Below are 14929 nucleotides of genomic sequence, written 5' to 3' on the forward strand. Positions count from 1 at the left end.
CAATGGAAATAAGAATTTGTTCTTAACTGACTTGCCTAGTTACATTTTTTTAAATTCACAATGTGAAAAATGAATGGTGGAAAAACCATTGGAAGCAGTTGTGTTTATGGGTGTTATGGCGATTCCACTGTGCCAGACTATTGACAATAGTACAAGTCTGGCCATTTGTGGCTTCACTTATTTTAATGAATTAACATTTCTAGTCATTGAGTTATTCTTGGTGATTTCAAGTGGAGGTGGGGACACTGTCACAAAATAATGCTATATGGGAACACTACTGTCAGTCAGTTTGGGTAGCATGCAAGCAAGTAGCCTATTCAAAGCCTTCATAGAAGGAAAGATTGACAAGACAAGGTCATCTGTGTGATTTGTAAAGATTCACTTACCATATTAAATAAACCAAAAATGAAAGCCTTGTGAATAATGTGATTTGTGATTTCAACGTGATGTACATTCAGCAAAGCAGTTCAAACATATGTCTGTAAGAGTTGTCATTAAATAAACAATTACGCCGAAGTAAGTAGTAGGCTACCTGCTTGAAGCGCACTGAGCCCAGGGTAATTTAGTAAGCACCTAAACAGGAAGACTGCACAAAGTTGTGCACTGTACAGTATAAAAAGTGATTTGAATACTACAGTACACTTCAATGTCCATTTCAATTTGCATACCAATGCCAGACACTGTTGCCGATCACGTTCTGTTGCCTCAGTCCAACTAGCATAATTTGCAGGAATGCCTGCCATTGAGGTACAACTACTCAGTCTTTGACAGTCTTCGCACTGCTATACAGTGTTTATGGGATGATTCTGGCGAAACCTCTTCAGCCTGTTGGCTGCAGCAACCACATAGAAGTGTTTCTGCAAGGAAGTAGAATTTAATTTAGATCACTTTATTATCAAAAATAATATTATTCAGACAATTCACTGTAACACAGATGAAAGGTGTAGACCTATGATGGGACCATGTATAACAGGCGTCAGTCCTCACCTTCCACTGTTTGTGAGCGGCCAGGTAGCGCTGGAGCTTGACTTGAGACTTGAGCCGCACCTGATGCAATTTGGCTTTATCCTCCAGATTGTTCAGCCAGGCATGCTTCATGCAGCCAGTTGCACTGAGTCGACTGCTACAATACAGACCCAGATAAGAGTGTCAGTACACATAGGTCTACGGACAAAATGGACATTCATCAAGAGAATTGGTTGACTATAATTTTACACGATGTGATATAACTTTCTAAACCGCATTAATCCTTTCTGTTTTATAAACAAGAGTGATTTCCGCTGCCATTGTGGGGTGGAAACATTCTCTAACCCATGCCTCATCTAATGCTGGTAGCCTATCATGAAATAGCTGCTGCTAACAGCAGGGATGTACCCATTCCCTGGAAAGTAAAGTAGCCTACAGAGGGAGGCTAATGATGAACCCACCATGGCTGAAAGTGGGTGTTGGGGTGAATAACACACGACTAAGTGCCCTGATTTAGCAATGACCAGATCATTAACAGTGACACAGCACAGAAAGAACAACAAGGAGGCTGTTGCCATCTGCAATCCGGGCTGTCGTTGTTTCCTGCCAGCTGATCACTCCGTGAACAGTCCAGTGTGGAAGCATACACACAACTCACTCAGGCCCTGGCAGCGTAGTTTGCATTTAAATGTGATTCAAATGTGCTACTTTCTATTGACCTTCTATATCCTGTTTATTCAACTCATTTGGATTTCATGGCACATATTCAAATAACCCATTTAGACAAATGGCAAAATGAACCAACAGTCCGATTGTGATTCAGTGGCAATGAGGTGCATTCAGTTGGAATATTCCTGCCGTACATAAACAATAGGTCTTTTCATTTTACTAAATGAGATGGTGCTACAGCCATGATTGAGTGGGGAAAACAATATAAATTAGCACCAACTACAAACATCTGCTATCTGAGCAGCTAACCGATCGCTGCAGCTGTACATAGTCTATTGGTAAATAGCCCACCCAATTTACCTACCTCATCCCCATACTGTTTATATTTATTTACTTTTCTGCCCTTTTGCACACCAGTATCTCTACCTGTACATGACCATCTGATCATTTATCACTCCAGTGTTAATCTGCAAAATTGTAATTATTCGCCTACCTCCTCATGCCTTTTGCACATAATGTATATAGACTTTTTTTCTTTTTTTTCTACTGTGTTATTGACTTGTTTATTGTTTACTCCATGTGTAATTCTGTGTTGTTGTCTGTTCACACTGCTATGCTTTATCTTGGCTAGGTCGCAGTTGTAAATGAGAACCTGTTCTCAACTAGCCTACCTGGTTAAATAAAGGTGAAATAAAATGTAAAAAATAAACGTCCCTTTTTCAGGACTCTGTCTTTCAAAGATAATTTGTAAAAATCCAAATAACTTCACAGATCTTCATTGTAAAGGGTTTAAACACTGTCTCCCATGCTTGTTCAATGAACTATAAACAATTAATGAACATGCACCTGTGGAACGGTCATTAAGACACTAACGGCTTACAGACGGTAGGCAATTAAGGTCACAGTTATGAAAACATAAGACACTAAAGAGGCCTTTCTACTGACTCTGGTAAAACACCAAAAGAAAGATGCCCAGGTGTCCCTGCTCATCTGCGTGAACTTGCCTTTGGCATGCTGCAAGGAGGCATGAGGATTGCAGATGTGGCCAGGGCAATAAATTGCAATGTCCGTACCGTGAGATGCCTAAGACAGCGCTACAGGGAGACAGGACGGACAGCTAATCGTCCTCACAGTGGCAGACCACGTGTAACAACACCTGCACAGGATCGGTACATCCGAACATCACACCTGAGGGACAGGTACAGGACGGCAACAACAACTGCCCGAGGTTCACCAGGAACGCACAATCCCTCCATCAGCGCTCAAGACTGTCCGCAATAGGCTGAGAGAGGCTGGACTGAGGGCTTGTTGTAAGTCCTCACCAGACATCACCGGCAACGTCGCCTATGGGCACAAACCAACTGTTGCTGGACCAGACAGGACTGGCAAAAAGTGCTCTTCACTGACGAGTCGAGTTTTTGTCTCACCAGGGGTGATGGTCGGATTTGCGTTTGTCGTCAAAGGAATGAGCGTTACATCGAGGCCTGTACTCTGGAGCGGGATCGATTTGTAGGAGGAGGATCCGTCATGGTCCGGGGCAGTGTGTCATAGCATCATTGGACTGAGCTTGTTGTCATTGCAGGCAATCTTAATGCTGTGGATTACAGGGACGACATCCTCCCCCCTCATGTGGTACCCTTCCTGCAGGCTCATCCTGACATGACCCTCCAGCTCCTTTACAATGCCACCAGCCATTCTGCTCGTTCTGACAGGAATGTCAGTGTTCTGCCATGGCCAGCGAAGAGCCCAGATCTCAATACCATTGAGCACATCTGGGACCTGTTGGATCAGAGGGTGAGGGCTAGGGCCATTCCCCCAAAAAATATCCCAGAACTTGCAGGTGCCTTGGTGGAAGAGTGGGGTAAGATCTCATGGCAAGAACTGGCAAATATGGTGCAGTCCACGAGGAGGAGATGCACTGCAGTACTTAATGCAGCTGGTGTTACTTTTGACCCCCCCTTTGTTCAGGGACACATTATTCAATTTCTGTTAGTACACATGTCTGTGGAACTTGATCAGTTTATGTCTCAGTTGTTGAATCTCATGTTCATACAAATATTTACACATGTTAAGTTTGCTGAAAATAAACACAGTTGACAGTGAGAGGATGTTTATTTTTTTTGCTGAGTTTAGATGAATAGAACATGAATTGTAAGGAAGATGTAATATACATACCATTTAGTTGGAATCAGCAGTCTGGTAACAAAGTCCTTAGCTTCCTCTGTGACATTCTCAAATGCCTCTGAATCAAAATCCCAGTTGGCGTGAAGGATGTTGTTCATAGTCTCTGCATCGTTGTCCCCCAGGAATGGAGACAGTCCACTCAGACTATTAAAACAGGGAGATATTCTTGGTTAGTCACATTTTCATACAGTCCTGTACATTCACTCATTAGAAAGACAAAGCAGTCATCGAAGTCATGATGCTACAGAGAGCTCTGCCTCAGTGTCCTGTTGCATGGAATGAGAGTATGGGCCAGTAATGTAAATACAAAGTTTGAGAATATGAATCTTAGACCCATACAGTGGGGCAAAAAAGCATTTCGTCAGCCACCAATTGTGCAAGTTCTCCCACTTAAAAAGATGAGAGAGGCCTGTAATTTTCATCATAGGTACACTTCAACTATGACAGACAAAATGAGAAGAAAAAAAATCCAGAAAATCACATTGTAGGATTTTTAATTTATTTATTTGCAAGTTATGGTGGAAAATAAGTATTTGGTCAATAACAAAAGTTTATCTCAATACTTTGTTATATACCCTTTGTTGGCAATGACAACAACTCTTCACAAGGTTTTCACACACTGTTGCTGGTATTTTGACCCATTCCTCCATGCAGATCTCCTCTAGAGCAGTGATGTTTTGGGGCTGTTGCTGGACAACACAGACTTTCAACTCCCTCCGAAGATTTTCTATGGGGTTGAGATCTGGAGACTGGCTAGGCCACTCCAGGACCTTGAAATCCTTCTTACGAAGCCACTCCTTCGTTGCCCGGGCGGTGTGTTTGGGATCATTGTCATGCTGAACGATCCAGCCACGTTTCATCTTCAATGCCCTTGCTGATGGAAGGAGGTTTTCACTCAAAATCTCACGATACATGGCCCCATTCCTTCTTTCCTTTACACGGATCAGTCGTCCTCCATAATTTGCAAATAAATTCATTAAAAATGCTACAATGTGATTTTCTGGATTATTTTTATCATTTTGTCTGTCATAGTTGAAGTGTACCTATGATGAAAATTACAGGCCTCTCTCATCTTTTTAAGTGGGAGAACTTGCACAATTGGTGACTGACTAAATACTTGTTTGCCCCACTGTACCACACTTCAACACAAAGACTGTGGGCAATTGCTATGAAGGTGCAGATGTACATGCCACGTTCCAGAGAAATTGAAACAAAACACACTCGCATGCTGATGCTTACTCTAAATAGAATAGAATAATTAAATTAGCATCATGGAGCCCTGGGTAGTGCTAGGTATTCAGGCAAGCTGGCGACATAGTAGGACAGCCACACTTTCTTATTTTGAGCGAACCCTCCTAAATCTCCTTGGACAGCTGTCCGGTTATTAGCATTAATTGAATCGTCCGGGTCCTGAGAAAAGACAGGCGACCATTGGGATGCACACAGTTCATTCAGGGCCATGGTTGAGGCTGACAGGCAACATTGTGATGGGGCAGCAGTAGGTATGAATTTAGTAATAGCTGAACAGTCCTAGTGTGAGTGACAAGAGACAAACGTGCGTTTACAGATGGATGGCAAGCATGTTTCCAGTGGCTAGGATACCATTGGTTGACCCTTTACAACAGATCAGATCCTCATGTTATGCCAGAGGAGACTGGTGGGAGGAGCTATAGGAGGACAGGCTCATTGTAATGGCTGGAATGGAATTCATGGAATGGAGTCAAGCATGTGGTTTCCACATGTTTGATTTTGTTCCATTTATTGCATTCCAGCCATTACAATGAGGCCATCCTCCTATAGATCCTCCCAACAGCCTCCAATGTGTTACAAGGTATGACTGATGCTGCTGCCGAGCAGAGGTGTGTGGTGAGTGTATTTGTCAAGCGGAGGTGTTTCTCTCTCTGTGTGTGTGGTAATACTCACAGCATATAAGTAATGACTCCTACACTCCACATGTCCGTTGGGAATGAGACAAAGTCGTAGTTGACCACCTCAGGAGCCAGAAATTCTGGAGTGCCAAAATTGACCTTTAGTTTCTCTCTGGGTCTATACCTGAGGGGAGACAAGCACATTTGAACAATGGGAACATAAAGATCTCACCTATTACAACAGAGCGTCATGGGTGGAGGCTCGGAGTTACAGAGATGGCCTACTTTTCACCAAACTGTCTACTGGGTGACTGTTACCATGACTACCCCATTGGCTACTCAATTGAGGATGATGGAAAAAGGGAGATGTCAATAGATGAGATTTGTAGATTAAAACAGCTCTCGTCACTTAATGGAGAAAATATTGAGAAACGTACTTTCTGGCCAGACCAAAGTCTATTATCTTGATCTGGTTCCCTGTGGAGTTGACACAAAGAATGTTCTCTGGCTGAGAGGAAATAAGGAGAGCATGTAAGAATCCTCACACCAGGGTGATACGTAATATAATTAAAATCCATGTCAAACTAACAAGTATTGCAATATATTCTATGTATAGTATATGATTTCTACCTTGAGGTCTAAATGGAGAATGTATTGCTGATGGAGGTACTGTACCCCCTCACAGATCTGTCTCATAAACACGATGGCATCCAGCTCTGTCAGCTGGTAGTTCTCGTCAACGATCCGGTCAAACAACTCACCACCGTCCACACTGCAAAGACAGGGAGCTGGTCAGTGCCGTAAAAGTGATATTGTTCTACTGTGCAAGAAGCAAAAGAGGAAATTGAGTGGCATAGAATTTAATTCCACTAAAACAATGCTTTGTAGCCTGGAACAGTGTTTGCCGTACCCACATGAAATGCAGATAGGTGGTGCTATTAGCAATTTCTAAATACTGACTTCATGAGAATAATGACTTACTACTCCATAATAAGCGTAAGGTTTGTCCGTGACTCAAAGGCATCATAAAGCTGAATCAGGTTCACATGGTTAAGTTGGTTCATCACCCCTATTTCATTCTTCACTTCATCCTGTGTTACCCGGTGGGAGGAAGGAGAGAGAGAGAATAAGGAAATAAGAGAAGAGAGAGCAGGAAGTCACTCAACCTCAGCAAAAATGAAAATCACAATCTATCACATTTCATGATTTCAGAAGAAAATAAATCTAACCACTCTGGAGGGTGCTTATGCCCATATCAATTGTATGTATATGACACTATACCTTAAACACTGAACATTGAACAATGTATTATGCAGACCTGGGTTCAAATCAATGATGAATATATACCCTAGATTGCTGATGCTATGTATTGGCCAGTGAGAGGCTTTGAAGCCACCGGTCAGCCATATTGGCACACTCCAGTAGGCACAGTCCTCCATAGGAATGAATGGAATTCTACAGTATTTCAATTAAATGTTCAAGGTCAAAATGACATGTATTTAAGTATTTTTGTTGTTGTAGTGGGAACAGTGACATTAGTAATCTATATTTTTTTTATAATTTTAAAGTTAACATGAAGGTGTCTGTAATAAAATAAATGTGGCAAAATGAACGTAGACGTTAATAATATTTTTTACAATTGGTGGGGGAGTGCTAAAATGGAGGCATGGTGACTTCAACACACCGCCCCCTATCAGTCATCTAATAGAACAGTTCTATCGCTTCTTATGCCAGGTGGACACTACATGACTTCAAAATCCAAACATCGCTGAACCTCTCACATTAAACAACTTTCTTTCCTGTGTTTATTTGTCTTGCTTGCGCACACTAATCGATCTGGCACATATACACCATATGTGCCAGATCGATTAGTGTGCGCAAGCAAGACAAAGTCACACACTACAAGATTCTTCACCTGATCATGAGGATTCTCCATACCACCACGCTGTCTTGTGAAAACAATGACATGATGATGTGATTCGATTGTTACCATAGCTAGAATGAGCTGTGGCTCAAAGCAGCCTCCGAAAAGCTTTCAGGCAGACATTCACGCTTGCCATACAGAGCTGACATTTGTAGCCAACATTTTGAAATGAATAACATTGCTTCTGAACTTCATAGCTGTAACGATTTTACACTTTAGCTTTGGTCAAAGGCAAGTACAAATGCATACCACCCCGCGTCCCACTGCTGGCTTGCCTCTGAAGCTAAGCAGGGCCGGTCCTGTTCAGTCCTTGGATGGGATACCAGATGCTGCTGAAGTGGTGTTGGAGGGCCAGTAGGAGGCAGTCTTTCCTCTGGTCTAAAAAAAAATCCCCAGGGCAGTGATTGGGGACATTGCCCTTTGTAGGGTGACATCTTTTGGATGGGATGTTAAATGGGTGTCCTGACTCTCTGTGGTCACTAAAGATCCCATTGCACTTATTGTAAGAGTATGGGTGTTAATCCTGGTGTCCTGGCTAAATTCCCAATCTGGCCCTCATACCATCATGTCCACCTAATCATCCCCAGCTTCCAATTGGCTCATTCATTCCTCTGTAACTATTCCTGAGGTTTCTGCTGTAAATGAGAATGTGTTCTCAGTCAACTTACCTGGTAAAATAAGAGATAATAAATAAAACACTAGTAGTAGTCATGGCTCCTGCAGGAGAGTACACTTTCTGGGTGATGTGACACTACGTCATCTCACTGGCTTCTTCTCTGGCGAGCGTTCATTGGCTACTGTTGATCACCTTTCACAAAAAAAATTGTTGCACTTCTCACACGACAAAAGCATTGCAGATTTTGCGACGATAAAATCAAACCCGTTTGAAAATATTGGGACGTCTGGGACTGCTCAACGGCGAGATCGGAAGCGCTCAGATTGTTTCTCTGATCCGCTCGCATTAAATGAGAGTCTGTGACGGCCGCATGCCCCGAGTAGGCAACGACATTGGCAACGACATTGGCAACGACATTGGGATTTTGTCTCTGATCTACAACAACTTGTCTGGGATAGCTAAATCGGTGTGAAAATTGTGTACTGTACACCCGGCTTTAAACTTGATGTCAATGAAAATAACAGATCAATAATTTAGATTTCTATGTGAATTTGGTCAGTTCACCCCAAAAGGTAGATATTGCGACTTTAATTTCATTGCATAGTATTTTTTAATTATTTTGAGACAGAGAGAGCTTTTGTGTGTGTGTGTGTGTGTGTGTGTGTGTGTGTGTGTGTGTGTGTGTGTGTGTGTGTGTGTGTGTGTGTGTGTGTGTGTGTGTGTGTGTGTGTGTGTGTGTGTGTGTGTGTGTGTGTGTGTGTGTGTCTGTGTCTGTGTGTCTGTGCGTGTGTGTACCCGTGCGTGTTTGTAAGTGTGACTAGCTCTTTAATCTGCGGCTAGAGAATTACTCACATTGAACCTCATAAATAAACTTAGAGAGAGGTCAGGGTGGGTGTGTAAGGTTGGAGTCAGAGAGAGGAGGGGTACAAAGACCACAGGTCTGTTGTTGTATATCCACTTACTCTCTCCCTCATTCCCTTTACTTTGATCAACTTCGCAGCGAGGATCAGGCCCGACGACAGTTCTGCGCACTTATGGACCTGCCCAAAACGTCCCCTGTGGAAACAAGGACACTTATGAGTGCATAGATACTTTACATACACTACCGTTCAAAAGCTTTTTTCTTATTTTTTGTCCATTAAAATAACATCAAATTGATAAGAAATACAGTGTAGACATTGTTAATGATGTAAATGACTATTGAAGCTGGAAATGGCAGATTGTTTATGGAATATCTACATAGGCGTACAGAGGCCCATTATCAGCAACCATCACTCCTGTGTTCCAATAGCACCTTGTGTTAGCTAATCCAAGTTTATCATTTTAAACGGCTAGTTGATCATTAGAAAACCCTTTTGCAATTATGTTAGCACAGCTGAAAACTGTTGTTCTGATTAAAGAAGCAATAGTACAGAGCATTGTATGAGATCTTCAGTTTCTTGGCAATTCTTCGCATTGGAATTGCCTTCATTTCTCAGAACAAAAATAGACTGACGGGTTTCAGAAGAAAGTTCTTTGTTTCTGGAAATTTTGAGCCTGTAATCGAACCCACAAATGCTGATGCTCCAGATACTCAACTAGTCTAAAGAAGGCCAGTTTTATTGCTTCTTTAATCAGCTCAACAGTTTTCAGCTGTGCTAACATAATTGCAAAGGGGTTTTCTAATGATCAATTAGCCTTGTAAAACGATCAACTTAGATTAGCTAACACAACGTGCCATTCGAACACAGGAGTTGCTGATAATGGCCCTCTGTACGTAGATATTCCGTTTAAAAAATCTGCCGTTTCCAGCTACAATAGTCATTTACATAATTAACTATGTCTACACTGTATTTCTTATCAATTTGATGTTATTTTAATGGAAAAAAATGAGCTTTTCTTTCAAAACAAGGACATTTCTAAGTGACCCCAAACTTTTGAACGGTAGCGTACATGTGAAAGAAACAGGTGTGAACGCAAATATTTGTTCATAGACATTTATGAACATACATCCTAGCCGCGCAAACACAGACTCAACGTTGTATTCTCAGAATCCGTGCTTCAGGTTATGTAGAACCTTTAAAATGCTAGAAGTCAAGGCTACATACACCCCGACAAAGGCACCAAAGAGCACAGCAAAGACCCACAAGCAGTCAATCTTGAAGGGTATCCTTTGCGTTGACCTCAGTCAGGGCTTTGCAGACATTCTCCAAGGACCTGTTTTACTCCTCTGGTTTCATTGGAGGTATATCATCATCCGCCACACATGGAGAGTCTACTAAGCCAACTTTTTTATGTAGCGAGAGAGCGCCTCTACTCTACATGGACCATGGAGATTTTAAAAAGCTCCTATGCAAATGGCCACTCAACACCTGCCCAAAATAAAACCCTGTCCATGACAAGCATAAAATAAGCCCGTGCTTATTTGCAGACTCTGTGGGGGATTAGCCATGTCTGCGTTGCCAGTTGTTCAGCTCTGCTGCTGCTACGTACTCTCTCTCCTTGCTTTGCCCATCGCCTTGTATCATGCTATACTGCACAGTCTGTCAGTCTGCTAGCCCTGTTTATCTGCTAATGCTGCACCTGGTTACCACTGCTGCAGCAAGCTGCTCCTCTTGTGTTTTCTACATCGTTGCTGTCAGTCAACATCATTGGCTAGATGCCAACCTGACAGTCTATTTATAGCAGTAGAATAACAGTTGGTAACCCTCACTTACAGTAAGTATGTTGTGTTTGGGGGGGGGGGTAACAATAATGGGAATAATATATGCAACACCACAGTCTGTGTGTATGGTAAACACATTCTCGTTGCCCTTAAGAATTAGGACTCACCCTCCAAGAACCGCGTTGGGCTTTACAGCGTAATAAGAGCCCATCGGGACTTGCTTGGCACTCACAATGCGGTGCTCAAAGGGAGCAGGCAAGGGTGGGCAGTCATCTGGAAGAGAAGAGCACCGGAGCATGATTTATTATATGCTTGGTGGTATGGGTAATGATCTGTGGACTTATTGGAAGATTGACAGACCACGAGGAGCATATTTCATACTGCATTTCACCCAGTAACATAGCGCTGTGAAATCCATATTGTGATGAAAATGACATTGATATTGCACTTCTTACCTATGACCAATAGTTGTGCATCCAGGCCTGCCGCCTGTGCAGCTGCTGTGGGGTTTTTAACAACTAAAGAGGGAGTTGGCTGAGGGATAACTGGTTTTGCAGAGTATTTCACTGTCTCAGACTCTGGTTGAGGCGGATCAGGTTTGTGCTGCTCTGTGGCCGCCACCGGCTCCGGCTGGACCTGAGGGACAATCGTTGCGGACTCTGGTTTGGTGACCACATCCAGTGGGCTTGTTAGCGCACTGCTGCACGGGGTTGGTGGTGTTACAATGATAACAGGTTCCTGAGGACTGACTGCAGCCTTTGTAAAGTCCTCTTCAGGAAGAGGGTCATCCTTGGAAGGAAGAGAAACTCTTTCAGGGGCTTGCTCCAGCGGTTGTTCCTCAGTGGTGGAGATAGGTGGCTGTGATACAGTGGGCCCTGGACCTTTTGGAACCTCGGGCTCCTTGACTTTGATGTACTGACTGTCTAACTCACTGCTCACCGAAATCATGGTCACATCAGGAGTCCTAGCAACACAGTAACATTACAAAACAGTCAACGTTTGAACAATGCATAGACCTACACTTTGTCTTCATTAATGAAACAACCAACGTGACAGCAATGTATTAGATTGCATTTTAGATTAGGGTGTGTTTATCAGTCACATGTACAGGGAAGCATATGTAATTGCAGGGTACAGTGAAAATATTATGCTCCGGGCTCCAAGAGCGCAGATCAAAATATAGATAGCCTATTTTGTTATTTTACCTTTATTTAACTAGGTAAGTCAGTTAAGAACAAATTCTTATTTTCAATGACGGCCTAGGAACAGTGGGTTAACTGTCTGTTCATGGGCAGAACGACAGATTTGTACCTTGTCAGCTCGGGGATTTGAACTTGCAACCGTTGCGGTTACTAGTCCAATGCTCTAGCCACTAGGCTACCCCCCCATCATCACTTATATTGTTACTATGAGTAGGGAGATACTGATTCTCAGTTCCCCCCATTCAAGTACCCCCCATTCTTGGAATGCCACTTAGAGTAGGCATGTAAAAATTGACAACAACAGAAGGACCCTTTGATGTTCTTTATCCTCTTTAGCATGTACCTCGTGTTGCTCACCCTACTCCGAGTGAGAGCCCACTGCCACTTGAAACCCTTTCATTAGAGACATGAAAAGGCAGCAGTGGGTTTTAGCTTGAGGATCATTTATTAAATCCCCCCTGTGCTTTCACATTTCTAGCTGAAAGTGTACGTCAGTGATTGCAGGTGCTTTGTTAGATCTCTTTGATGACAATTGATGTCAACTCAACAGATCCACCTGTCACGCTTTTCATAACCCTGTTGGGAGTAATGGTACGGCTATTTGTTGACAGCAAAAAAAAGCACTTAATAACAAGAGAGATTGCACTTTGGATAACTGGCATTTTCTATTGGTTAAGAATCAGTGACAGCCTACCTCCTCAGCTCAGAGAGCACTTCGATGGTGACCTCCACCTGAGCTACGACCACATCAGGGGCAAAGGTCTGGACTCTGGTGGGCTCTCTGCTCTTTAAGGTGACCTCTTTTGGCTTGCGAGAGCCTTTACTACCCCAATCACTATTGGTGGATGGGAATATGGCCTCCTCGACTGCAGGGCCCTCTGTGAGAGCTTCTGATAACCTGCAGGGATCAGGCTCAGGAGGAGTTGGGACTTCCACTCCATGGTCTGTGGCCTTCGCTTCCTTTACAGGGAGCTCTACCGCCTTCTGGTCACCTGTGGGAGAACAGCAGCATATTTACCAAAAGGAATTAGCTCAAGTAAACACTCTTGCTTATGGAATCCCCATCCACTCACATTAACTTTGCAGAAAATATCCAGGCAGTTGTCAGGAACTGGTCAACATTGACTGAAAGCACCTTAAAACGCATTTGATGTAAGAAATGGGATATACATTACCAGTCAAAAGTTTGGCACACCTCCTCATTCAAGGGTTTCTCTTTATTTGTACTATTTTCTACCATTGTAGAACAATAGTGAAGACATCAACAGTATGAAATAACACATGTGGAATCATGTAGTAATCAAAAAAAAAGTGTTAAACAAATCAAAATATATTTGAGGTTCTTCAAAGTAGCCACCCTTAGCCTTGATGACAGCTTTGCACACACTGTACACTGCGCACAATTGGTCAGTGTCGTCCGGGTTTGGCCGGTGTAGGCCGTCATTGTAAATAAGAATATGTTCTTAACTGACTTGCGTAGTTAAATAGAGGTTACATTTGAAAAAATTACATTAAATTGAAAAACATTAACTGAAAAATATGTATCAATGCCAACAGATAACACAGAGACAAGTCCAGCTTACCTGTGGCGATTTGTAAGCCCTCTTCCTGGACCTGAGTCCCCTGGTCGCAAAGAGTGACTTTAGGCTTTACTCTGCTATCTTCTGATTTTGTTTTCTGAGGGAAGAGAACATCTTTCATATATATTGTTGCTTACTACTTCATCACAATCAGGTTTAACAATCATTCTCCCACCAATGTGGTATCGTTTGAACAAGATAAACCACATATAGCAAACAGAATAAATAAAAAAGTTAAAAGCTGAAATATCTTATCTAAATGTTTGTTCACATTCACTCATCACCACATTGCCAATACGTCAGCCATGGAGTATGATTGAGGCATGGTCTTTTTTAGTATTAATGATGAACTGGTATGGCATATTTGAAATGACAACACATAACTGATAACAGATGCCTACTGGGCCGACTCAGCTGGACTCTGTTATTAGTTTACACTAAGCCATGAGTAACTGGGAAATGCCAGCAGTGGATATGGCCTGGAAGTACACCGCAGGGTCATAGCATGGGTGGGCAAGAAGCAATGTTGTTGTGATCTGTGTTCGCACGGCATACCTTACTGGCTCTCATTATAGAGTCCATCTGTCTGCCTAACACTAAATGAAACTGCACTATCTCCACTAGAGGTCCGACGGATTAATCGGAATGGCCGATTAATTATGGCTGAGTTCAAGTTTTCATGACAATCGGTAATCAGCATTTTTGGACACCGATTGTGGCCGATTACATTGCACTCCGCGAGGAGCCTGCGTGGCAGGCTGACTACCTGTTACGCGAGTGCAAGAAGCCAAGGTAAGTTGCTAGCTAGCATTAAACTTATCTTATAAAAAACAATCAATCTAACACAATCACTAATTAACTACACATGTTTGATGATATTACTAGTATATCTAGCTTGTCTTGCGTTGCATATAATCGATGCGGTGCCTGTTCAATTCTCATCGAATCACAGTCTACTTCGTCAAACGGGTGATGATTTAACAAGCGCATTCGCGAAAAAAGCACAGTCGTTGCACCAATGTGTACCTAACCATAAACATCAATGCCTTTCTTTAAAATCAATACACAAGTATATATTTTAAACCTGCAAATTGAGTTAATATTGCCTGCTAACATGAATTTCTTTTAACTAGGGAAATTGTGACACTTCTCTTGCGTTCCGTGCAAGCAGTCAGGGTATATGTAGCAGTTTGGGCTGCCTGGCTTGTTGCGAAGTGTGTGAAGACCATTTCTTCCTAACATAGACCGTAATTATTTTGCCAGAATTGTACATAAT

At 42.5% G+C, this 14929-nt stretch overlaps 1 protein-coding gene across 3 annotated transcripts in view; it reads right to left on the reverse strand.

Moving 5' to 3' along the window:
• Positions 1-414: 414 nt before the first annotated feature.
• LOC135547470 (myosin light chain kinase 3-like) overlaps positions 415-14929 on the reverse strand; it is a 34448-nt gene continuing 19933 nt past the window's right edge. For all 3 annotated transcript variants that reach the window (XM_064976522.1, XM_064976530.1, XM_064976514.1), the window contains 12 exons: positions 13657-13750; positions 12768-13065; positions 11327-11835; positions 11039-11144; positions 9190-9283; positions 6669-6778; positions 6318-6459; positions 6125-6195; positions 5743-5871; positions 3811-3963; positions 988-1123; positions 415-857 (listed from right to left, as the gene is read on the reverse strand). In XM_064976522.1, coding sequence (XP_064832594.1) covers positions 783-857; positions 988-1123; positions 3811-3963; positions 5743-5871; positions 6125-6195; positions 6318-6459; positions 6669-6778; positions 9190-9283; positions 11039-11144; positions 11327-11835; positions 12768-13065; positions 13657-13750 — 1917 coding nt within the window. In that variant the 3' untranslated portion in view covers positions 415-782. The remainder of the gene's footprint in view (positions 858-987; positions 1124-3810; positions 3964-5742; positions 5872-6124; positions 6196-6317; positions 6460-6668; positions 6779-9189; positions 9284-11038; positions 11145-11326; positions 11836-12767; positions 13066-13656; positions 13751-14929) is intronic.

This window comes from Oncorhynchus masou, chromosome 1, assembly GCF_036934945.1.
Source record: "Oncorhynchus masou masou isolate Uvic2021 chromosome 1, UVic_Omas_1.1, whole genome shotgun sequence".
In the NCBI taxonomy this organism is placed as follows: Eukaryota; Metazoa; Chordata; class Actinopteri; order Salmoniformes; family Salmonidae; genus Oncorhynchus; species Oncorhynchus masou.